We start from the raw sequence: 23,457 nt of genomic DNA, 5'->3' as shown, positions 1-23,457 counted from the left end.
GAATAATAATTTTTTTGTTTGGCTCTTCGTGGGTGTAAACGTGCAGGCCGCTGAAGTCAGCGTTCATGCTTCCATTCAGAGGCCGATGTGCCGTTTAGACCAGCGAATCAGCGAGCGGATGAGTTTTTGATTGGGGCTTTTTGTGGAGCGATGGCTGTTTCTTCTGTACGGAGGTGTGTGTGGATGCAGAGCCAGCAGCGGTGGGTTTGTGACGTGAATGGCTTCACAGAAACATCCAAAATTTCAGGATGTCAGGGGCTACTTTTAACCACGTCTCTGACTTTAAACCACGTCTGTCAGCGCCGAGTCTCACTGCGAGACGCCCGGTTCAGTTCAGGCGAGCGAGTGACGTAAAAGTTGCATGAATTCTGATGTGAGTGTTCAGACTGAGGTCGCGTCGCACAAAATCAGAGCTGATTTCGAGCCGCATGGTGACAGCGCTGAGGAGCGTCCCGGCTGAGCCTTTTCTCACCTCAAAAACACTCCTGAGACGCTTCTGCTGAGGCATGAAGACAAGACAGTCATAGATGTTTAGGAGGTCTGTTTCTTCAGTCTCTCTGTGGACGCTGAACTTCAGGCTCATCGTCCTGGTGGTCTTCTGTGTCAGACCACATGTTATTTGTTATGTCTCATAATGCTAAAAGCTGATGAAAAGTTGAAATACTCTCTTGCTTGTAGGTTCATATTGATTTGACGCGCTGCAGACAGCTGACAGTGTGCGACTGCCCCCCCTCCGCTCGTCCTCTCCGTCTCCTCAACGTCAGCCTCCTCGCTGTTGTCTTAAAGGATAAAGCTGGTCATCTATATTTTTCTTATTTTAAACAAATTTTGGTCTCTGCAAACCCCAGAACACAGAGTTTGACAGGGGCCGCTCCAAAGTCTGTTTCATTTGAACTTGAAATCAATGCGTAATGATCATTATGCCCTAAAGATTTTACAGGTAAAGCTTTATTCACGCACGCGTTGGGTTCAGGTTTATGTTCTCATAAGTCACTTTTTATGAGGACAGTTTATTTTAAAAACAGACAGACTAATGTAAGTGGGTTTCATGTTCACCTCAGTACTCGGTACCATGAAGCGACGTCCCGCTGTGAGTTATTTGCCACCATCAAAGAATACAACCACATACTGAAGCAGACATTTTCCATTCAACGCGTCGTGTATTGAGTCTTACTCACACATGCTAAGATCATTTCTTCTCCTTTTCCCTCCTTTTAATTCATCTTTTATTTTGTTAGCCACTTGAGCGTCGAGAAATGAAAGCATTTGCATTGAAAGGACAGGTGGGTGTGAGGCGCCAGCGCGTCGCCTGAATCGCAGCATTAAGAGCAGGAAAAATATCAAAAGTAAGAACCATTCAGACGGCAGGAGGAGCAGGGATTTGAGCAGATATTAAAAGATGATTGTGCGTGGGCTTCTCCACTGTGCTCCGGAGAAAGAATGTAAACCCTGTATCAGTCAGACCGAGCATAATAAACAGCAAAAACATCAGAACGCAGCACAACAAACACAAACAAAAAGATGGATGGGAAAAAGCGCGGCGTATAAATAGTTCAAATATTTCAAGTGATTTCAGAATGCGATGGTGAAATACGGGATGTTTGTGTCCTCAGCCGCTGCGAGTTCTTTCACTCTGTTCAAGTGTTCTTTTCACTGTAACTGTATTAAGGTCATGAAAGTCCACAAAGGCAGCCGAACGCGCCAATCGAAGTCGTTATATCGATTTGCTGTCAATATCAGCCGCGTGCTGGTGTGTCAGTGTTGCTTTAAAACACGGCAAAGGTAATTAGATCTAATTAGAAAAGGAGCTGAGGTGCAGATCAGAGTCGTCACTGTTCAACACTCGTCTGATCTCCTTTTTTCAGTCATTGATCGTCTTTTCTGTTATTAAATCTTTTTGCTTTTAAGAGACTTTGTTGTTCTCGCCGCTCTTTGTTTCACACATCACTGTTTTTGATTTGTTGTTCTCGTGCAGGCGTTGCAGCACAGGATGTGAGGTTCAGAGTTCAAAGTGATTTCCTCTCCACTTTGATTCTGTGTTGCTTTATGAAATGAACACATGACACATGAACACATGACAGATCTGTGTGTTTTACCTCCTTTCTTATTTTACAAAATAATATCACTGTCTGCTTTAATGGTCTGACTCAATAGTTGAACTACAAAAAGCAGGCTTCAGGCTTTCACACACGTGCTGACAGTGAGTGCGTGTAGAGGCCGAGGCCAGGCGGCGATGCGACGAATGGGAGGTGAAGGTTTGTGCTTACTGAGCCACTTCACTCCAAAAAAAAAGCTCAGACTGAGTTTTAACAGTTTCAGAATTAGAGGAAAACGAGCAGGATGACAGAATTCTGTATCTGTGGTGTTCACGGACGACACGCAGCTGCGGCTGACTTCCCCATTGAGCTGCATTCATTTCAGCCATGCTAGCGACCCGGAGCTGGCAGCGTCGATCTGTCCACCACATGAGGTACAAATATCTGGAGAATTATAAGTGGATGATGGGTTACAGTGAATCCTAATAACTCTTTTCCTTCAGGGCCATCAGTGGGTCAAACGTTAGCGTTTACAACCAAATATCTGCAGAAGTAATAACATTTCAACTCGCCTCAGCTGCTCTCTACATTCTGAAACGCTGCACTCAGATGAGGTAAAAATAGCTAAATATCAGAATTGTACTTTCCTTTCTTCACCAGAACCATGTGGAACCCAGCCAACAACAACGACCAGACGGGACAAGTGGCTGCCAGGATGGAGACGACTCCGTCTTTGGGCAGTGCTAGCATCTCCATATCCCAGCAGCAGGCACCCAAGAAATTCGCCCCCGTGGTTGCACCCAAGCCCAAGTTCAACCCTTATAAACAGATGGGAGACCCCACCCACGGCGACACTGCAGGTAACGGCACAGGAGAGTCCACTCAATCTCATTTACACCTGGTAGTGAAGTGCGACGTATCTGGACATGTTATTCGGATAAGGAACGCTGGTGGATGGAAATGTGTCGTGATTGGATCTGAGCTAGGTGTAAACCTAATCCATGTCATGTGCTGGCATCTCATGTACAGATATTTGTTTTTAGCTAACATAAAAAAGATGTTTTACAAATTTAGAGAGTGAGCAAGCAAAAAGGCAGAAAGAGACGCCTCTGATTACAGATTCTACGTCTATTCTTTGCCATGAAAACACCAAAAGACAGTATTTTTGACACTAAGGAAGGAATAACTGACTGAATTACATTTGACGAATTTACAAGAGGTGACAAATAATTGAGAATCTGTCAGAGAAAACGTTTCGAAGAGTTAATAAAATCTCCTGAAACTCAGCACCTCACAAAACTCTGATTTTCTTAAAGGGAGTCTGGGGCTGACGTACCGCCCCCTCGATTACTCACACAGGTTCTGTTCTGGAGGACAAAGATCCGATTTCAGTGAGGACAACATTAAAAAGACCAGGCGTAAACACAAAGGCGAGACCTGGTCTGTTTATTATCAGGACAACGTCTGATATCGAGTTCAAATGGATGACTGAAATCAAGCAGTTTAAGGTCTCTTTAGACTCTGGAAATCAGCTTTGACTGGCTTCCTCCTGTCAGTTAAATGTAATATTGGTTCATTAGAATTTATCTTTATCGTGTAATTTGTGTCTCTCTTAGCATCGTCTGCATTCATGTTCCACTTCGGCTTAAATTATTTCTTTTTCTCGACAATGAACTCCGCAGCTTTCCCTCAGGAACGAGTGAACTTGAGTAGCAATGTCGTCGTATTGATTGTGAGTAGTCCTTCAGCGTACAGCAGACTGATTCTAAATCAGCACACAACCCCAACTTTAAATGTCTCACTCTAAAACTGCTACTGAACCAAGTTCCTTCATTTGTCCTTTTCCTTACAAACACAGTTATTATAAAACCATGAATATGTATGCATTTGTTTAAGGAACAGACGTCTTATTATTTCCCCGATTCGTAGCACAGCATCTTAACGTTGCTCTCCATAGTCGTGGTTTAATGTGTTGTTACAGTCCTGAGAAGCTCATTGATAAAAGATGTGACTCTGGCCTTGTTGTAGTTATATGTCTGATCTTATTTCTGCGCTTTGGGACGTTATTCTCTCAGTTAGAGAACACGGACCGTTGAGTCGTGTTCTGACTGAAAGCAAAGTGAATTCTCGTCTGGTTGTTAAACTGGCGAGCGCAGCACGCACCAACCGACCGGCCGTGTGTGGCTGCGTGTATTTATGTGGCAGCTCACACTCTGACTGATATCACAACTCACCAGGAACTGCAGCACTTTCTTATTGGCCCATAGTCTCTCCCCTTTCTTTCGCCTCTGAGCATTCATCAGGTGGAGGCGTGAAGCCTTGAAATCATTTCTTTAATGAAGCTCTGCTCCGTGCATTCACTCTCATCTTTGCACTGACTTTCTCTTCAGTTGTGCAGACTCTAAAGTTTTACACAGAAGCCATGGCTCACGGTGCTCTGACGGCGTTTTTCTGGAAGGTTTGCAGAATCATTCAGTGGTACGTTGCAGCTTTTGTGTGTCCGAGAGTTGCCGGTGCGTATTCTCGTAAACCTTCAGAAGGACGGCACCCTGTACGCACCGCATCTCTGGAACCCTCGCTTGTTTGCATGGACGCAGTTCTAGATGTGGGCTGTTACTGAGGCCCTGCTGCATGCCTAATTTCTAATAAACACACAGTGCTGTGTGCTGTGGTTTGGTTCAGGAAGCCGTGCGCTGTCTGCTTTCTCCGGCCCACAGGGAGCTGATGGTTTGCTCATATGAAAAAATGTCCTCGTGCTGCAACTCAATCTGCACTGAACGCGTTCGCTAATAGAGTTTTAGGACTAGGATTTTCATGTGTAACTCATTTAGTGTTTGTTCCGTTGTAGTTTTGTCATAGTCTGGCATTATGAAGGTTTATATTGCAGGCAGAGATGATTAAAATAATGTAGAACTGAGCAAACGCAGAGGCTGTGCTCTGCAGAGCATAACCGAGGCTGCTTTACATGAGACAGATATGACTCCACAGAGCGACGGCTGCCTCCATAATCACCTCTGATGAGTAATATCAGTGGAGAGAAAGAGGCTCAGATTATAAGATGAAATATTTATTTGCCTTTAAAAAGACTTTGTAAATGAAGTGAGCTCCTGGTGTGTGGACGAGGAAGTAAAGACACAGTTTAGTTCAAAAACACGAACAAGCCTCTGTGAATCAGAGAAACACAATAATAAGATGATTAATGCGAACGAGGAGAAAGCGCTCTCTTTTTAAGAGTGAAGTGAGGATCATGTCATCTGAAATCTCTGGGCATCACTGATGAGAAATAAAAGTGAAAACACCTCCTCTGTGGTGACCGACAGGCCTGTTACAACCACCGATGCTTCGAGTGACTGCGGCACTTATGGGAAAACAATACACAACTTTGTCCCAAGAATGTTTTCACCAGCATTGATGCAAATTCCCCAAATCTGAATCGTTATCATTGTTTCTAGAGAAGTCCGAGCCGTTTAATGAGCGCTCGGCTCATGAGGCCGAAGCCTTGAGCGAGCACGTTGCTACGTAGCAAAGGCAGAAGACGAGCGCAGAACATCGCGCCCGTCCGTGCCTCTCCCCCCTCCACATCTGCTGTATGTAATGTGAACATTATCTAAAGCTCTACCCTCAAACCCCCTGAGAACCCTCGAATTCCAAAACAGGGGAAACGGTTATGAAATTGAGCGAGCGGCGAGCGTGCTGTCAGGCTGCAAACACTGCCGTCTGTGGGGGTTTGTGGTTTGAGTTGTGGACCTGTCTGCTGCTCCAGATGTTAGTTTTGTAAAAGTTGTTCTTAGACGGCTCTTGTTTGAGCTCTGCCCACCGCCGAGAGAAAAAAACAGCAGCGAGTATTTACATGCACGTTCATTTTCCACTATTATTCAGAACATGACAGTAATCTGAATTTGAAACCACGTAAACAGCTTCGTACGAGTGTTGTCTTTTTTTGGAATAAGAGCAAAAAGTGGAATATTTTGTGCACTTTAGCACAGAGTCAGCAGATGAAAATACATATTTGGAGCCGGAGTCGACAGCAGAACACATTTTTTATTAGCAGCATGCAATTAAACAGTATTTGAGTGTCTCTCTTAGAAGGATCTCTTGTATTGATATTCACCTCTGGACATTTCGATGCTCTGTGGCGTCACTGAAACCTTGTGATTCCAAAGTGTCGTTTTACTGCAGAACATTTAATCCAGACCCGTTGCCACTGTCTCATTTTCCACAATTAATCATTGTCTGGGTATTAAGAGGATTAATGAACAATATAAAGAGGGTGGGGCTGCATCTGTAGATGATTTAAGTGTTGTAATGTTGTACTTCGTAATGTACATGATGGATTCTTATGAATTCAGAGTCGCATTGTTTAAGTCTCATGACCTCAGTGTCTGTTAATCCCACTCGCTCTGTTCACACTGACTGTGACAGTAATTACATAAACGGGGTGATGCCCACAATCTTTTCTTCACTGTAAATATTCAGCTGAGGTCAGCGATACTGATTGAAATGGGAAATATGGAGGAAACAGTAATTAATAAGTGTTTTGAGTCCCTGCAGCTGTTGTCAGGGTGGGATTTGTCCTGTTGCTCGTATGTGATGTCCTATAGGTTGCAGCGTCTTGTGTTGTTAAAATCTTACGACCTCTGGGCTGCTGCGACATTATTTGTCATTAAAACATTAATTTTAACAAAGACACTGGTGATTGGTTGTTGTCAGCGTTTTGAACATGCACATATGTAAAGCCATCAGCAGACATCTCCACTTGTCAAAGGATAAGACGTCTTTATGAGCAGATTATCCGGGTCTCTCTGTATTTATTTATTTAATATCTTTTATATCAAATGTGGGGACTGTCTGATGTAAAATTGAGGATTAGCATAAAAAATTAGGGACGAGTCAATTTGGCACGGCGCCTCGGTGTCCCTTTGTCTGGCAGAGGCCAGTATCAGGGCTGGAACGAGCGGTCTGAGGCCGTGTTTACCGCCGGGACAAAGGGGCCGGCGCAGACGGGGCGGCGCGCAGCCAGCGAGGGCTGCCCTCACATTTTTAAGGGAGAACTTGTCCTGATTAAAGCCCCAGCAGGAGGAAGTGAGAAACATACAGGTCTCAGACTGCGACCCCTCACTCAAAAAGCCTCCCAGCAGATCAGACTGGAGGGTTTACGTTGATCTCGCGTGTACATGCGCTGCATTGCTCGATGAAGACCGAGCAGCCGGTGCTCCACTTCTTTTCTTCTCTCCTGCAACGTAAAGATTGTTTCCTGTATTCGTGCGAGTTATATGGAGTTTTAAATGCACGCTGATGTGAGCGGAACAGATGTGTGATTAGATCAGGAGCAGCTCTGCAACAAGCCGCGGGAGAAACGGACTAAATATCATGAATATGAGGCAATGCAATCCAGTGCAACAGCCTGCAATGAAGAGCACCTTTCTAAAGCATGTTAGCCTCAGTTCTATTAAAACAGTATTGACAACAGCGTGTCATTTACTGTACGCTCTCAAGCTCTGAGAAACAGTTAAAAGCCTGCGTGTTATTGTCAGATGGAGGATGTAACAGGTGCGACGCATTGTGCCGTAAACTGGCCGACCCTGAACCCTCGTGCATGGAAGAGACCCCACATCCCTGTTATGCTAATAGCTTCCTCTCCACCTTTACTTCCCTTTTGATTGCATTTAAACCCATAGAAGTGATATCCTTGGTGAGATGTTTTGCACACCGTCTGCTCGGATCAACACCCGCTGACTGATGATGGGCGCCGCCTGCTCGGCGCTCTCTGGCGTCTCTATGCATGAGATCAGAGTGTGGAACGTGATGTGGAGGACAGAGGTCATCTACCTGAAACAGATTCAGTTTCTGGTTTCCCTTTGATTCCGTGCCTCCGTTTTGTGCCTTTTATTCAATACACGCCTGCGACACTCTGATCAATACTCGGAGTCGTCTCTTAAGCTCCTGCCTCACTTTCATTATTGTTAATTTGCTCCTTTTATCTTTGCTGTACAGTATTTCAGATGCTTTCTTCTAATGTCTGTCTTTTAAATGGGGATTTTTTTTTTCCTGTATGAAGTGCATGTAAATATTCAGATGGTGTGACCAAAGAGCGTCTGCCACAAAAGAAAATGATTCACACCGAAATTAGTCATCAGTATCAGCTTCATTCACAATGCTGGAATATTAGCTGATTAAAATCTACTACCTAATAAAGTGCAAACACCTCCAAACCACATACACTAATACTGAAGCCGTTTTTGTGATGCTGCCACGCTGCTTTGTCTCATCGTGTCTTGGCTGCTCATTATGAAGGTTAAAAAGTCTTTGTCGTCAGATAATCATAGTGAAAGTTCCAAACACCCGAGAAGCGCTTTTTTTTTTTCGCCAAACTTTTCTCGCTAAGTTTACCAGAAACCCGCTAATTGTTTGCTCAGAGCAGTTCAAAAGTGTCGAACATGTGCATAAGCTGTTTTTATTCCTCCCTGCTTGACTGGCCAGAGGCAAACTGACTACCGGTTGTTATGTCAGAGTCCCTCATGGGTGTCACCAGGAGAATTTACAGGAAATCCACCAGTGAGCGTGTCAGTGTCCCCATAGAGACCACAGGCTCAGGCTCTGAGCGTATACAAAGCCACTTTTATCTAAGTGGAACACGCACAGCGGCTCGGCTACTCGTTGTGTCTGCAGCGCGTGCGCGTTGGTATCAGCGTGATTCTTTTCATCTCCTTCTCTTTGTTCTCCTCATGTTTCTCTAAAGTTTTTGTCTTCATTTCATCGCTTCTCACGCAGCCAGAACGAGACTTTTCACTTCTCTAAATCTTTCGTACTTATCGTAGCGCTGTTAGGAAAAAAAAAAAAAAAAAGTTCTCCATATCCTGTTTGTTCTGTCACAGCGGCGTCCACGTAATCAAAGGAAATTTGACTGCTGAGTAAGAGTTCAGAGTGAATTTGCACGTGTGGAAAAGACGCGACTGCTCGGCCGTAAAGTGATGATGGAGCACGATCACGAGACGACACGCCGTCGTTCAGACCATGTGAGAGATCTGTGTAGCTCAACCAGCACCGGAGGTCTGAGGTGGATGCAGGTGTTGATGTTTGAGCGTTTTAAAGATCTGATGATGTGTATCAGCTGACGGTGAACACCTCCACCAGGCAGGTTATGTTCCCGGTTTGGTTCGTTTGTTTTGTTTGTCAGCAGAATTAAGGAAGAGCTACAGACCTGGAGGGTGGGTGGGTGTAGCATGGGCCAAGGGAGAGCCCATTGCATTGTGGATCCGAGTCACAGGGCGGATACACTAATTATTTTTCACTTCAGTCAGCGCTGCGAGATCGGCGGAATAAATGCCTCAAAATCCTGTAGATGGTCGAAAAGTTCAATAACAACAAAAGCAACTGTAGAAACACGACGACTCGGCATCACAGTCCACAGTCACACCAACCAGTAACGTGACGGAGGGACGGAGGTTTCATGGTAGCGTTGGACGATATGTTAAAATTTTCCAGTCAGCCAAACAACCAACCGATTGTCGATATATTCCCACAGGTGTGTGTGTGAGTCTCAGGTGAGAGATGTGAGCAGGCGGTCAGTTTGATATGTGTATTCATTGGTCTAATAAACAAATCAATAAAGTAAATATTCTTTAACCTGTTATAGCTATTACAATATAAGATACTGTCCTTCTAGTTTTAGTCATAAAATTAAACACAGTGACAGACTAACGACTTCTCTGCAGGTGTTGATGTAACATAATAACCAGTAAGTGCTCTCTACTACTAAGTGTGCTAACCTTAGCTTCCACTTAGAGTTAGCTTAGCTCGCTAGCTTCCACTTTTCAGCAGAAATACAAACTTCACAGCACAACGGGTCCTTCCAGACGTCAAAGGACAAACAAACCAGTAAACCGTGTCTGAGATCAGCTGAAGTTGGCCGTGACATCAGTCCAGCTCGAACATGCTTCATACTCATGTACTTTATACTAAATCACATTATGCCATTTACAGCTCTCATATCTGATCTTTTAAGCTATTTGATAACATCTGAGTTGCTACAGTGAACACGCCCACTCACAGTATTCTCCGTCAAACAAATTAAGATGCCTAATAAATTACATTAAGTATCCATTAAGTGGTAATTATATTTAAATGTCACCGTTTGCACTGTGGAGCTGTACATGCTAGCTTGGGAATGCCCTCGTGTCCTTTCAAAAGGTCACAGAGTCATGTGATATAAGTGGATAAGTTCAGAGTTGATGTATGGGCTGCTGAGTACCTGGTTTGAGTTTGCAGTCGCTCCTCAGCTCGGCGGAGGCTGCGACGAGGTTTCATGTTGTGAAACTGGCTGAGTTTACACAGCAGTGACTGTCTGCTGTGACATTTGACTGGCTTCATTTACTCTCTCTCCCGTTTGTTTAGAAGAAATGACAGCGACGCTCCCTCTCTGCCTTTGATGAATCACACTTTCGCTCATCCGCAGACCTTACTAACATCGCACTAATTGTTCAGCACATTTGATGTTTCAGCTTTTAAAATAAAGGGGCCGACTCCGGCTTCAAACCGTTCACCTTTTCACAGCATTTGTTTCTCTGCTTTCATACAAAAACGTGATCTGTCTTCGTTCCTGATCTGAATTTCTGCTCCCATGGGAATTCTCTTCAGAGGAGCGCGAGCCAGTTTTGGTCGGCTCCTTCACACTTAAAACAAGTATATCTCCAAAGACCTCAAATCCTCCCTTGCATCTCTAAACCAAATGAAGTCATAAATCACTCTTCTATACATATCATGCTAATTAAGCGCAGGGCTCAGCTGCTCTTCTCCAGCGGAAGATGGAATAAAATGGGTCCATAATTATGTCAAAACAATGTGCTCTCAACCACTGCCACAGCACATTTGGAACGGGTACGTGGAGATAAAGCATGCGGGCTGACACCAGGACTTAAAACACTTTGTCCGTTTTGTCTGGGAGGGATTATGGATTTTGCTGCTGAATAAAGCAAAGCCACTTCGCTGATTTTCTCCTCTTTGTTAATGCAGATTAGTTCAGATTTCAGGGGTCAGGTGCTGCTGAAGAAGTTTTTCAAGCTAAAGATGCCGACACTCGGACGCGAGTCGAGCTGTCACGTGACGCGCGTGGCCCTCGCCGTCTCGCTCCTCTGCCCTTATTCCGGCTCATCGTGGCGTGCGTGAATGCTAACAGACACCAGAAACTCGAGCTTTCGGCAGGAACTCAAGTTCAGGTCGTGGGAGATAATTTATGTTGTGTGCACCCAAACACACAAGCAAACACGGTGTGTGTTGTGTAGCGACTGGACTGAACTCCCCCTGAGTTTGAGGCTCTTCACTTCATCTCTGCTGCTCTTCTTCTTCCCTCACCGAAACGCTGGATGCTTTATACGAAAGGCAGCTGTGGCGGGCTTTGTCCTCAGCCTTTAGGGAGCAGATGGCCGACGCTAACATACGTGGAACTCTGATAATGTTGTACATATGTAAATCTGTAAACATATGCTCAACCTTCAGCCCCCACAGAATACACTAATCCCAATCACAGAGCAGAACGACTTTAAAAAGACTCATCTGCAACCTACGAGAAACTCTAATGGTATATCTCTTTATTGCAGCAGACATCAGTATTAAACTGTCATGGCTGCCAATCATTAGTCATATACAGTACTTGAAGTGTTTATGGATGTAGTGCTCACTTGAAAAACAAAGTTTAATGTTAGTCCCAGTGTCACAGCTGGATCCTTCTCCACCCTTTTATCTTCCCCTTAACAATACTCCTGTTCCCGATAACCAATTATACCTCTTATGGCCTCTCAAATAACTTTAATCACTGATTAGGATTCCTTGTTCACAAAGAAGCTACTTAAAAGTAATTGCTCAATAAAGAGAGGGGAAGTTGTCGTATTAAGTAGGTCTTCCTGCTGCTTCTCTCATTAGTGCTCACTTGGAGCTTTCAACTCCCCATTGTCACAAATGGAGCCAGCTTCATTCACAGCACAGAAGTCGTTCTCACTCTGCCTCGTTCACACTGTTTTACAGCCCGACAGCGTAAGCACCGCGCAAACCGGCTGAACGCAAAGTGCTCAGCAGCCCAAACCTGTGTCGAGTTTACATTTATTAGAAATAGCAGAAACATCGGAGACGCGGGTGACGTGAAGTTTCCGTCGACTGCAGCGGAGAGATCAGGGGTTCGATCCCCGGAGGAGGAACTGAGATAACACTCTCATCTGCCTGAGTTTAATGGTGGGTTGAAACGCAGTGAAAAAGATGCAAAATTATCTTTACGTTTCACTTTAAGAGAGGACAGACGGTCCTCCTCTGATGAGGACAGGTTAAAGGTTCTGGTAGCAGAAGAAGAAGTGGGAAAAATAGGGAGAAAACACACATTACATCTTATTAAAGTGTTCGTGTTGACAGGTTTTTTCAGTTTCTAGATTTTCCTTCAGATTTTTCACCAATTTCATAAAGTTCTTATTGAACAATTAGAAAAAAAAAGTTGAGTTTCTTCTCGCCTGTTTGCTCCCACACTCTGTTCATCTCACTGTTTTTTTCCGACCAGTATGTAAACCCACTTCGTATAGAAAGCGTCCTTGAGTCGTTCCTGCTGTCATAGAGGGCTACTTGACTCCAAGCCTGCCGTGTGTTGTCATTGAGTTAGCTTAGTTTTAATGCACACAGCGTAATATGTTATACATTTAATTAATATTTTGCTACTCATGTGCCAAAGCAGGCTTCTCCTGATGTGGGCACAAACTGATATATGTTGAACATGGCAGAAGATCAGCAGGCAGCAAGATTAACAATAGCAAAGCATCAAATTGACAATTAAAGGGACCTCGTGGAGGTTTTGACCACTAGTAGCGCTATGGAGTCATGTTTTCATGAGTGGACTGAGCGACCAGGATACGAGCTCGTTCCTGCTGCTGGTTTCACGCCGTCTCACTGAGCAGCAGTCGGTTTTGTGGCGGTGATGGGCAAAGAAGTGTAGCAGTGCACCTAGAAAGGCAGTGAAGAAGAAGAGTGCAAGCTGGCAAACATGAAAGTAAGCAAAGACGGATTTAGAATACTCAGAAACTCTTCTTTGCAAATATTTCATGAGGAGGGAAATACCTTCGACGTGTTCGTCCGACCTCAAGGTCGCACGGTGTGTTTTGGTGAGACACACTAAAATGTAAACAAAACTTATGTTTGTGTACGAGAAAACTCCACAGAGCGCCTTTAAGCTGCAGCTTTAATTTGTTTTTGCTGTGAGACAACAGCTGTTTTCATATGTAATATCTGAAGTGTTGTGTTTTAACCACTTTTCGGCTTCGTCAGTTTGAGGTCCCACAACACCGCAGAGGCAGGTTCCACTTTTTAGCACTTTGATTCGTGACGCCAATGAATCTGTGATTTATTTGAACATCCGCTGTATTTAAATATGCTCACCAGTGATGTATTTTCACTTTTACAGAAGAATGTTAATTATGGAAATATGCTATAATATTATATTCCACTTAATCGCAAAGGCTTCTATTAAACCGCTGTTTCTTAGCTGACCCTGAATCAGCCACAGACCACTTCAAGGTTGAGTGCAGGCGTTTATGAGAGCAAATGGTTTTGCTTGGAAGGATTTCAGGGAGCAGGAGCACTGCGAGTGACGGTGTTTTACATCAGCACATCAACACGTTTCGATCCGAAATGAGCGGCACGCGGACACATTCTAGAAAATAACATGGAGGGGGAATAACCAGAAAGATCCTTTCAGCAAAGATGCTCACTGACCCCTGTTCCAGCTCCAAGTCTTGCTTTCCACTGTTCCACATACAGAACTCTAAGACCTTTTCAATAAAACATGCGTCTCTGAAACATTTACAACTCCTGTGTTTCCTGAAATGATGAATCCAAAACATCTTTGATGTTCGAGAGAAGCGTACATGAAACTTAATGTTTTAATTCTCTGTAAGCCACAAGTTACAAGTGACTTATTTTCTGGCAAAAAGGATCTGTGCTGGAGCGCGAGGGGAGGGAGGACTGGGGCAGAGCCTTGTTGTCGAGCAGCATATTTTATTTTTTCTCCCAGAGGTTTAGAGGAGCTGTTACACTCTGGAGTTTTAGTGGAGGTCACAAGGTTATTATATAAACAATTCACATTGAGGCCCTCAAACACCCAGAGGGAATGTTTAATGCAATACTCACAATTTCTGAAATGTTGTAATGCTCGAGATGCAGACATGTGTCCAATTTTAACCATGCTGCATTATTTCTGTCTTTTTTTTTTTTTTTTTTCTTTCGGCTGTTTTGTCGAGGCAAGTGAAAACCACGCTTAATTAATTTGGTCAGCTGCCTTGGATAAACTACATTGATGACATCAATTAGATTCTAATGAAAACAGATAAAAGCCATGGAAAGCAAATGGAATTTCTGAACAGGACTCATCAAAGTCTTAGCATTGGAACAAATTCCCATTACGTCTCCTAAAAGCCTTTAATTTGCAAAGCTCATGTCTGGTTTGGTACTTAGAAGTACATGGTCAAATGATTCAGTCTTAAGTCCTGTGCCAAGAGAAGCCAAATCAGAATTTAATTTGGCACGTAACTCCTTATCCTGTCTGAAACATGTGGTTGGATGCAATCCTTGGATTAGCGCGGACTTTAGAACTACAAATTTGGCTTGTTTCTCCTCCTCTGGCAGAACAAACACCGAGTCTAACCCATTTGTAACACAGCATTTACATTTGCAATCTCAGGGAGAAAAAGCACATGCTTACTCCAGATTAGTACTTCTTAGTTAACCAAATTGCTGCAATTATGTGTGTCAATCCATTGACGTGGGATGACAAGGCTCCATTTTTTTGCCTCTTTAACTCTCTTTTGTAATAGCTGTGTAAACTCTTTCGAATGTCTCACTTGATTTTACAGCTCGAGACAAATTCTGATGAATAATCTGAACTTCACTTAAATAGTCTGGTTTTCCTTTGCCATATTATATCTTTCAAACAGTGTAATGACAAACATGAATATCTTGATTTATTGCATTTTAAATGTAGGCATATGAACCAGTTACGACCTGATGAGGGTTTGCAGGACCTGAAAGTCGTTATTTTTAGCGTTGCAGCTATAAAACACAACAAACTCAACTGAAAACATCCATGTAATTCAAACAGTATTTCATATTAGAGGTAAAATGACTCAAACAGATGCACATACAGCATTATGCAAGAAACCTATTTGCTCTGTTTTTGCTCTCTTTCACCTCCTGACAGAAATATCTGGCTCTTAGCTGCTAAACGCTCCTCTGCAGTATGTTCACCAGCTAGCTGCTAGCTTCGTCTGCCTGCCGTCTGGTGCTGAGCGGTCGGGTGCAGGAGGTTTTTAGAGCTTTTTAGCTCAAAGCAGGTTGCAGCCAAAAACAAAACGTTGAGAGCAGTGAAAGCAGTGAAGTCGCTGTCCGTAAAACCAAAACGACCAGCTGAGAGATGCTAAAGATGCTAGAGATGCTAAAGCGCTACGTTGAGCCGGGAGGAAGTGCACGATGGGCCGATGATTCGCTGTTGGTTCGTCGTTTTTACTTTATGTATTTGATCCATACTTATGATAGAAATATTAATTATAGCAGCTTTAATTTTAAATTTTAAGTCGTAAAATTCAAGCATTTGTGGCTACGGGAGCTAAGGTCACACTGCAGCTGTTGAACCTGACATCATGACGTGTTCTTTGTTTGTTGCAGCAGCGTTTACAATAAAGCGCTCAGTTTGTTTGTTGCACACACAGATTTTTTTCAGGCTTTCAGTTTCGTATGCATGTGTTTTTGTTTTGTTTTTTAACGGATGGACCTGGTTGCAGGGAAATGTGTGTGCACATTCTCATACTGATACGCAGTAACATGAGTAACATTACTGTGTAATCTGCAGTACTTTCGGCCTTCGCTGTGCAGATCTTCATGTGAACTGTGCACAAGCTTCTCTGATGTAACTGAAGGAGTCACTTCATGCTTAGATTTGTGTCCTTTTACAACTGTTTTTTTTTTTTTTTCTTTCTTTACTGTTTTGGAAGTTTTTTAATCTAATTTCTTGAATCTGTCACACTAGTTTTTGAAAATGTGCACTTGTGTTCATTAAATGCTGTGAGATAACTCAGTGGTTTAGTGTGACAGTTTGAATGCAGGAAAAAAGAGGAAGTGTTTTATAAGCCGTTTTTGTTTCTCTTGCTCTGTGTGTGTGTGTGTGTGTGTGTGTGTGTGTGTGTGTGTGTGTGTGTGTGTGTGCACACATCCCAGCAGACTACCCTCCCCCTCCACCACCTGCGGAAGATTCAACCGGTTTCCCGCCGTCCTCCGGCTCCTTCCCTCCTCCACCGATGAACTCGTACGATTATCAGGTGAGAGGAAGCGTTGTTACATTACATTTTCTCGGTTGTCAGTAACTCTCTGAAAGTCAGCGCAGAAATACGAAGACAGCCCCGAGCTCTACACTGAGTTCATGTACCAAGTCCAGCAAAACTGTCAGTCCATTTGAGTTGCAGCCAACTGCGGAGACATCCATCTCCAGATGCTGCCTGGAGCCAGCCACCCCAACCCAAGGACCCACACACAGCAGACTTTCTTCAGTTCTCAGAGCTCTCACGCAGGGAGGATAGAAGGCTGACACCTATTGGTGGAGCCTGGTCACTTTTCTTTGCTTTGCTGCTCATAATACCCACAGGCATTTGTCCCTCCCGGGATATCTGGCCTCTGCGCTCTCACTGACACTCTCAGCACTTGACCTCTGCTGCTTCACATTCCTTTGTTCAGTGTAAGCAGGGAAAAGAAATCCTCCTCAAGCCCCTCATTTGATCTGACCAGTTTTCTGTCCTAAATGAATACTTCCTTAAATGCTTCCTTCATCAGTTATGCAATGCATGTAAATTCTGCGCTCTTCCCACACAGACTGTGCACATAGACGGGACCAGACTGCATCCTGGGAATCAGCAGTGAATGTCCGTTCATGTGGTGTTATGACCTTAAACTGTGGGCCCTCTCATTGTTATACTTTATTTTAAAAGGTGCAGTGCAACGACTGTTGCACTTCTCAATTTCATGGTTTTGTTTGACCAAGGGGGCGTCAGGCCAGTGGACGAGCCGCTTCCCCTCAACGTGTTAGGGACACACGAGCGGTTAGAAATGAAACAAGCCGTCAACAAATGAGCTCCAACCATCAAAAATCTGAGGAAAATTTTCAGCATGTCATTCGATCCACAAACTTCCACACAAATCCTCTCTTTGATTGCTCATTTAGTCACAGATCGTTTTCATTCAAAATACAGCGGCCATGTTTTCTTGTCTGTGTAAGGTAACATGAAGCGAGGACCAGGTTTAATTCAAACAAAAGTCAAGTCATGCTGCTAAAGTTTAAGAATAACTGACTTAAAAACAGACGATCTGGCCTGTGACCTGCTTTAAGAGATCCAGTTTGGGGCTGATTCTTCATATTTAACCCAAAGTTTTCAGGTTTTCTTAAAGGAAAACAAAAGAGACCTTTGTGCAAGTTTGACATAGCTTTAAAATCCCTCTCTGCTCTTACTTGGACCTAATCCTCGTCTGAAAAGACTTGTTGTTTGACGAACAGGTCAACAAATCAGGTAAAGGAGCACCTGATGACCTTTGGAGCTGCAGTGTCTCCATGCTGGACATAAGGCGTTTGATATTTTTTCCAGTTTCATAACGTGTTGCGTCAGTTATCACTGTGCAGTGAAAACCATGCATCTCCAAATTTACTGGTTCTTTCATCTTCCAGCCAAACAAAGGCATTGAGTGTTCTTTTTATTTATTAAGAAGAAGTTTCTCACATCTGTCTTAAAACACTTAAAACGCAGAGGGATTTCTGTAATGACTAATGCAGCAAAACATGTGTTTGATTTGTCTAGCTGTGTGTGCACCTGACTGCTGTTTAAGAGTCTTAGCAGAGTGAACATTTCCTCCACTGCTGTGTGAAAACGAGGCTGTTTGTGGAGATGTGTGGTTTTCACAGGACAGCTACGATATTAAACAGACATGATTACAGGGATAATCAGGAAATCACTACAGTTAGTTTGTTCCGTGTTTACTGCTGCCATTCCTGTCATCAGTCCTCTTCTGAACAGTCGACTGTGCGGCTGAAAGAGATTCGAGGGCTGAAATGACAGAAGCAGTGAAGTGCTTAATTAGTTTCAAAAGTGCTTTCGTGTTTTCATCTCTAACTTTTCTTCTCCCATCAGACTGGCCGTAGAGCCACTCTGGCCATGCAACTTAATTCCTTAATACACCACTGGTATCTTAATTATGTGTCGTGTAGCCAGAGCAGAACTCTTTAATTGTAGGCGCCGTTCAGAAAAAGGAACAGATATCAATCAGAATGTCTTTCTGTCATGTTCTGAGCGAGAGCGAATCAGCGATGAAATGGTATTTCCTCTGAGGAAGGCAGAAATTCTCCCTTGTCTTCATCACCCTCGCTGACAGAGATGTCTGGATTGTGACGCGTTGATGCCGAAACCTCGAGCAGGAGAGGAGGCGAAGAGCAGCTCGTTCTCATCGTGGCCGTCGTCCGCGTTACGACGCCCCACATGGCAGATTCCAGCCCATCACAGAGGCTGCGATGCTTCCTTTCATCCTCCTCGTTATCACCGTTAAACATAGTTCTCCTGTTTTTCTTCTGTTGATTTGAGACAAGCCATTAGTGTTTTGCTTTGTTTACCCCCGCTCGTGATTGCCTTAGATGTTTTTAAGCAGCAGCTCGGCTCCAAATGGAGGCGAACCCTGCCTGTAATAGATTGTGACAGGTAATCCAAACACATAACATTAGAATAAGAAGCAGTCACTGATCCAGCCAACTCCAAAAGCCCCCGCAGGCAATTGCAAGAAGTCTTCTTGCAGTTGCAGCATAGTTCAAAAGACTAAAAATATATGTGTCATTCCATGGAGAAATTCCCGGGAATTTTGCAGAAAACTGAGTGTCACTAATGGTCAAATCACTTTAACTACTTTCCAGATTTTTGTGCAACAGTTTTGTTTCTCTTTTCCAAGATATTTTGTGACTTTTTTTGTGTGTGTTGAAGTTGTATTTTCTCTGCGGTGGATGAATAAATCAGCGAGGTCTCAGTCTGCTGGAGCGATCCTGTCGCTGACGCTTTCAAGCCCCCTCCCATGATAAACTAGTTAAATAGAAATCACAGCTATTCTCGTCATCTTTTATACACTGCATGTTTAAAATATGGAGTAAAAAAACATCCGACTTTTAATTTTAAAAAATTGAACCTTTTTGTTTGAAATGCTCCTGAATGAGATTGTGATGAATAATGCATGAAGAATGAGATACTGTAAATCCAAGTGTGCTGAAAAGCAGGAGGTGAATAGTGCACTGCCTTATGAAAGTTGTCTCTCAGACAATACATTGCTTCTTATTTCTCACAGCATTTCTCACAGAGAGAAGTCTCTACTATTGATGTGTGGCTTTCAAAAGGATTGTCTGAGGTCAAGGTGAAAGCTGAACTCAGAAACTGTAATCCAAAGTGTGCGAAGTGTGAAAAAGGCAGGAGAGAATGTCTCCGAGCAGCACGGAGTCAGAATTACTCGTCATTGATGATTATCTGCCCTTAACTTTTGAGTTCACTCATTCTGGTGCACGTTATGTTTGGCCTCAGGTGAAAGGACCGGAGAAGACCCTGGAGGAGAGGCGCTCCAGCCTGGACGCCGAGATCGACTCCCTCACCAGTATCCTGGCAGACCTGGAGAGCAGCTCGCCCTACAAGCCACGGAGCACACAGGTACGACCCCAGCGCGACCTCACACCTGCGTACAAATACACACCGACGGCCAGTCGGGGGAGTAACCAAGTACATTTACTCAAGTGCTTCATTTGAGTAGAATTTCGAGGGAATTTGCACTTTTTCCTGCCCTACATTCGTCTGAAGGCTGTAGCTTCAGGTTAGTGTTGAAATTAAAGGTCATCTGCATCAGTTTTACAGTTTTAAGATCAACGTACTGCACATGTTAGCTGCTTTACTGAAGGGGCTAAAAAAGAAGGTTAAAACAGTTCCACTTTGAGCTGCTGCAACAGTAACTTTAAACAACAAGAATGAGCAGAAGTATCAGTATTCAGGACCACTTAATGCAAAATGAGTACTTTTACAGTTGATATCTTAAGTACATTTTCCTGATGATACTGATGCACTTTTAGTTTTGTAGGATTTTTACTTGTGATGATTTTTTTATATTATTGTACTGGTACTTTTGAATAAGTAAAATGCAGTAAAGGACTTGAGTCCTTCTTCTAAAGCTGCTTAAATTCATAACAATATACTAAGATGATACACTCACGTTTTAACTGAGTACTGTTGTTTAAAAACACCAAGAAATGTTCAGAATGGTTGAATTATTATTTCTTCTTCGGATGATAGAAACCAAATGATCCACTGATCAGCCACAACATTAGAGCTGCCTGCATAATTGTGTAGCCAAAACAGCTCTGACACGTGGACATGGGACCTCAGGACGTTGGCCCTGGACTCTTTGGGTCCTGTGTGTTGGGGGGTCGTGCCTCCATGCACTGGGCTGGTTCAGATGCTTGATCGGGTTGGGATGTGGGCAGTTGAGCTGAAAGCCTCGGGCTCCTTGTCGTGTTCCTCGAGTCGTTCCTGAGCGGTTTTTGGGGGGCGGCGGGGCACAGCGTCCTGCTGGGTGAGTGCCGTTGCCATGGGGCGCTCTGCAGCCATGTTTAGGTGGGTGCTGTGTGTCAAAGTGACATCCACAGGAGTGCCAGGCCCAAGGTTTCCCAGCAGAACATTGCATTATAATGAGATGATCAGTGTTATTCTCTCCACCTGTCAGTGGTTTCATGTCGTGGCTGATCAGTGTGCACTGCAGCAGATTAGGGTCCTGCAGGACACGGACCCATCTGCTGCATCTTTGAGAAATGTTTTGCAGTGACGACAAAGTGAGTCTTGACCTATATCATTAGTTGATATTAAACGATATTAACAGCAACTTCAAAAAGTCAAAGCCTTGGGCAGTTCACTAAATTGTTTGACACACAATAAATGTAGGACAGGCTGATAAAAAAACCTAACCAATTGTGTTTGGAGTAGGAAGGCTCAGAGGGGCTTTAACACCATGCAGATCATATCTCTAGTGAGATATTCGAGCAATAATGTAATACCTGAAAGTTTGCTCTCTGCGACGGCTCCTAGCGTGGCCCCGCTGGCATCACCGGTGTACAGAATTACAAAGTTTTCATCCCGTGGGTTATTGACTGTGTAGTTACCATGTCTACAGGTTTAATTTATTTATTCAGGATGCATATGTAATACTGAAAGCATGCTTAAGACCATAAATTATTGACAAAGCTATTCATTTAGCTGCACATGAGGGTCTGTGCCCTCATCAAGACGCACATATTTACATCCACTGACACGTTCTGCCTGTGCATCATACAGGAAAAAGATAAGAAACGTTCCAATTTATCGTGCTTTTATTGCACATCTGTGAATAAACCCTGTGTTCAGACGAGCAGAAGGCTCATAAAATGCTGTTAGTGGAAAACGTGGTGTTTTGGGGGAAAGACAGTCAGAAGACTGTTGGTTACAAGTGCTTTGGTCCTTTGGTCTGGTGACTCCTGGCTCTGTGGCTGGAGGCACTGAAAAGGGTGTAAAACACCCAAAGTGAAAATTATTGCACCGCACAGAGGAAACATAGCGGACACAGAGCGAAGGGAAGTGAACCGTGTGGTTCTGAAATGATACACATTAAAGGCAATAAGTAAAATATGACTTGATGATTTCTAGTATGCGTATTGTTGTGGGAAGTCAGTGTGTTCATGGGTGTTGCTGTTGAATGCAGTGCTGTGATAACATAACATTATACGCTCCCGTTTTGACCCGTCAGACGGACATTTGACAGTTTGTAGTACAACACAGAGCTTGTGTCACCGTGTTGACCCACCGGCTGCGTAGCCCGGGGTCCACAGGTGTCTCTGCAGGTTTCCATGGATAGACAAGTGGGTAAAGTTTGGGGCCTCGTTCCACTAAAACCACATCTTGTTGTTTTCAGACTTTAGTTTTACTACAGAAAACATGAGCAACCAAAAGTGTTAAAACTACACATCTTATGCTAAGCTAAGCTAGCCGGCGGCTAACCAGCTGCCCTCTGCTGCCAGCATGGGTTCCTCACCCAGAAGGCGACGCAGGTTCTGGTCCGGGTTCTTATCTTCTCGCTTTAAGACCACAGCAACCCGCTCGTGGCTGTTCTGCCTGCTCGTGCCCTCCGACCTCTGCAGCTCATCCAGAACGCAGCAGCTCGGCCCATGACAAGAAAAACAAACCTCTCTCTAGCTCCTCTTTCTGTTATGAAGCACTTGGAAGAAGTTCATGGCTCGATCTTCATGGTTGAATGCTCTTGTTGCAGGTTGCTTTGAGTGAAAGCATCAGCTCAGTGACTGCGTCATGTAATGCTGACTGTGGCTTCATATTTAGCGTACAGAGTGCGAGCATGTCCCAAAATGTTGAGCTGCTCCTTTAACAGTAGAAAAGAGAAATGCTAATGTTTTGTCGCTGTTGAGCGTTGTGTGTAGCTGTGTGTAACATGTCTTCTGCATACTTCTAGCTGTTAGTGTTACAAGGTCATGAAGTTTCACAGTGTTTTCATTCAGAGTGAATGAACACACAGACTCTAAAGCGCGGCGTGAAAGCATCTGCTTTCTTTTATTTGTCTCAGTGTTTCATATAAACAGAAACACACAAACAGCTTAAACCTGACGGTGTTTACACGCGCACTAATATTCCTCTTTTATTCCGAGTATGCCAACATTCCCAATTTGATGAGGGTCACATAAACAGCATATTCCATTTGGGATATTCTGAATTATGCCTTGCTGTGAATGGAGCGTTTTCCCATTAAGCCGTGTGGGATGTGCTGATATTATTCGGGTTGTAGGAGCATTCTTTGGACGTACATGCAGCGTGTTCAGAACGTGCATCTAAACTGGGGTTTTTCCTGCTCCTTCCTGTTTACAGTCAGTCATGAGCCCCGCCTCGCCAACGGTTTGCAGGGCTGGGGTGGGGACGCATGCACTGCAGAAAAGGCCACGTTTCTGGCCGGAAGTAAAAACAAACCTACTTAACAGTATGCACGGCTGCATGCAAATGTGAGCATTAGTGGAATTTTCAGTAGCCATGTAAACAGCATAGCAGGAATATCTTCTTTTTAGAAAACTGGAATTTTTTGTGCATAGAAAGGTAAAATGCAGAGAAGCCCACGTGCAGGCACGGGAAAGGACAAACGTCTTTTAGGATGTGGAGCTAGCAGCTGCTGAAACACATGCCATTTCCTCCCTGCACACCTTTGTTGGGATAAAAACAGTAGTAGCGGTATATACCGTATTAGAGCAGGAAACTGAAAGCTTTTGTCAACACGACTTGAAAAATTGATGTGCACCTGTATAGCTCTGAGAGTC

At 43.9% G+C, this 23,457-nt stretch overlaps 1 protein-coding gene across 3 annotated transcripts in view; it reads left to right on the top strand.

Annotated features, from left to right (window-relative positions):
- lpp (LIM domain containing preferred translocation partner in lipoma) overlaps positions 1–23,457 on the top strand; it is a 136,373-nt gene that overhangs the window by 45,005 nt on the left and 67,911 nt on the right. For 2 of the 3 annotated variants that reach the window (XM_076726683.1, XM_076726684.1), the window contains 3 exons: positions 2,697–2,896; positions 16,275–16,375; positions 19,652–19,774. In XM_076726683.1, coding sequence (XP_076582798.1) covers positions 2,701–2,896; positions 16,275–16,375; positions 19,652–19,774 — 420 coding nt within the window. In that variant the 5' untranslated portion in view covers positions 2,697–2,700. The remainder of the gene's footprint in view (positions 1–2,696; positions 2,897–16,274; positions 16,376–19,651; positions 19,775–23,457) is intronic. The other variant, XM_076726685.1, reaches the window with a different exon arrangement.

Source organism: Chaetodon auriga, chromosome 3 (genome assembly GCF_051107435.1).
Source record: "Chaetodon auriga isolate fChaAug3 chromosome 3, fChaAug3.hap1, whole genome shotgun sequence".
Classification (NCBI taxonomy): Eukaryota; Metazoa; Chordata; class Actinopteri; order Chaetodontiformes; family Chaetodontidae; genus Chaetodon; species Chaetodon auriga.
Note: the sequence above shows the minus strand (reverse complement) of the source record. Positions and strands in the feature narration are given on the sequence as shown.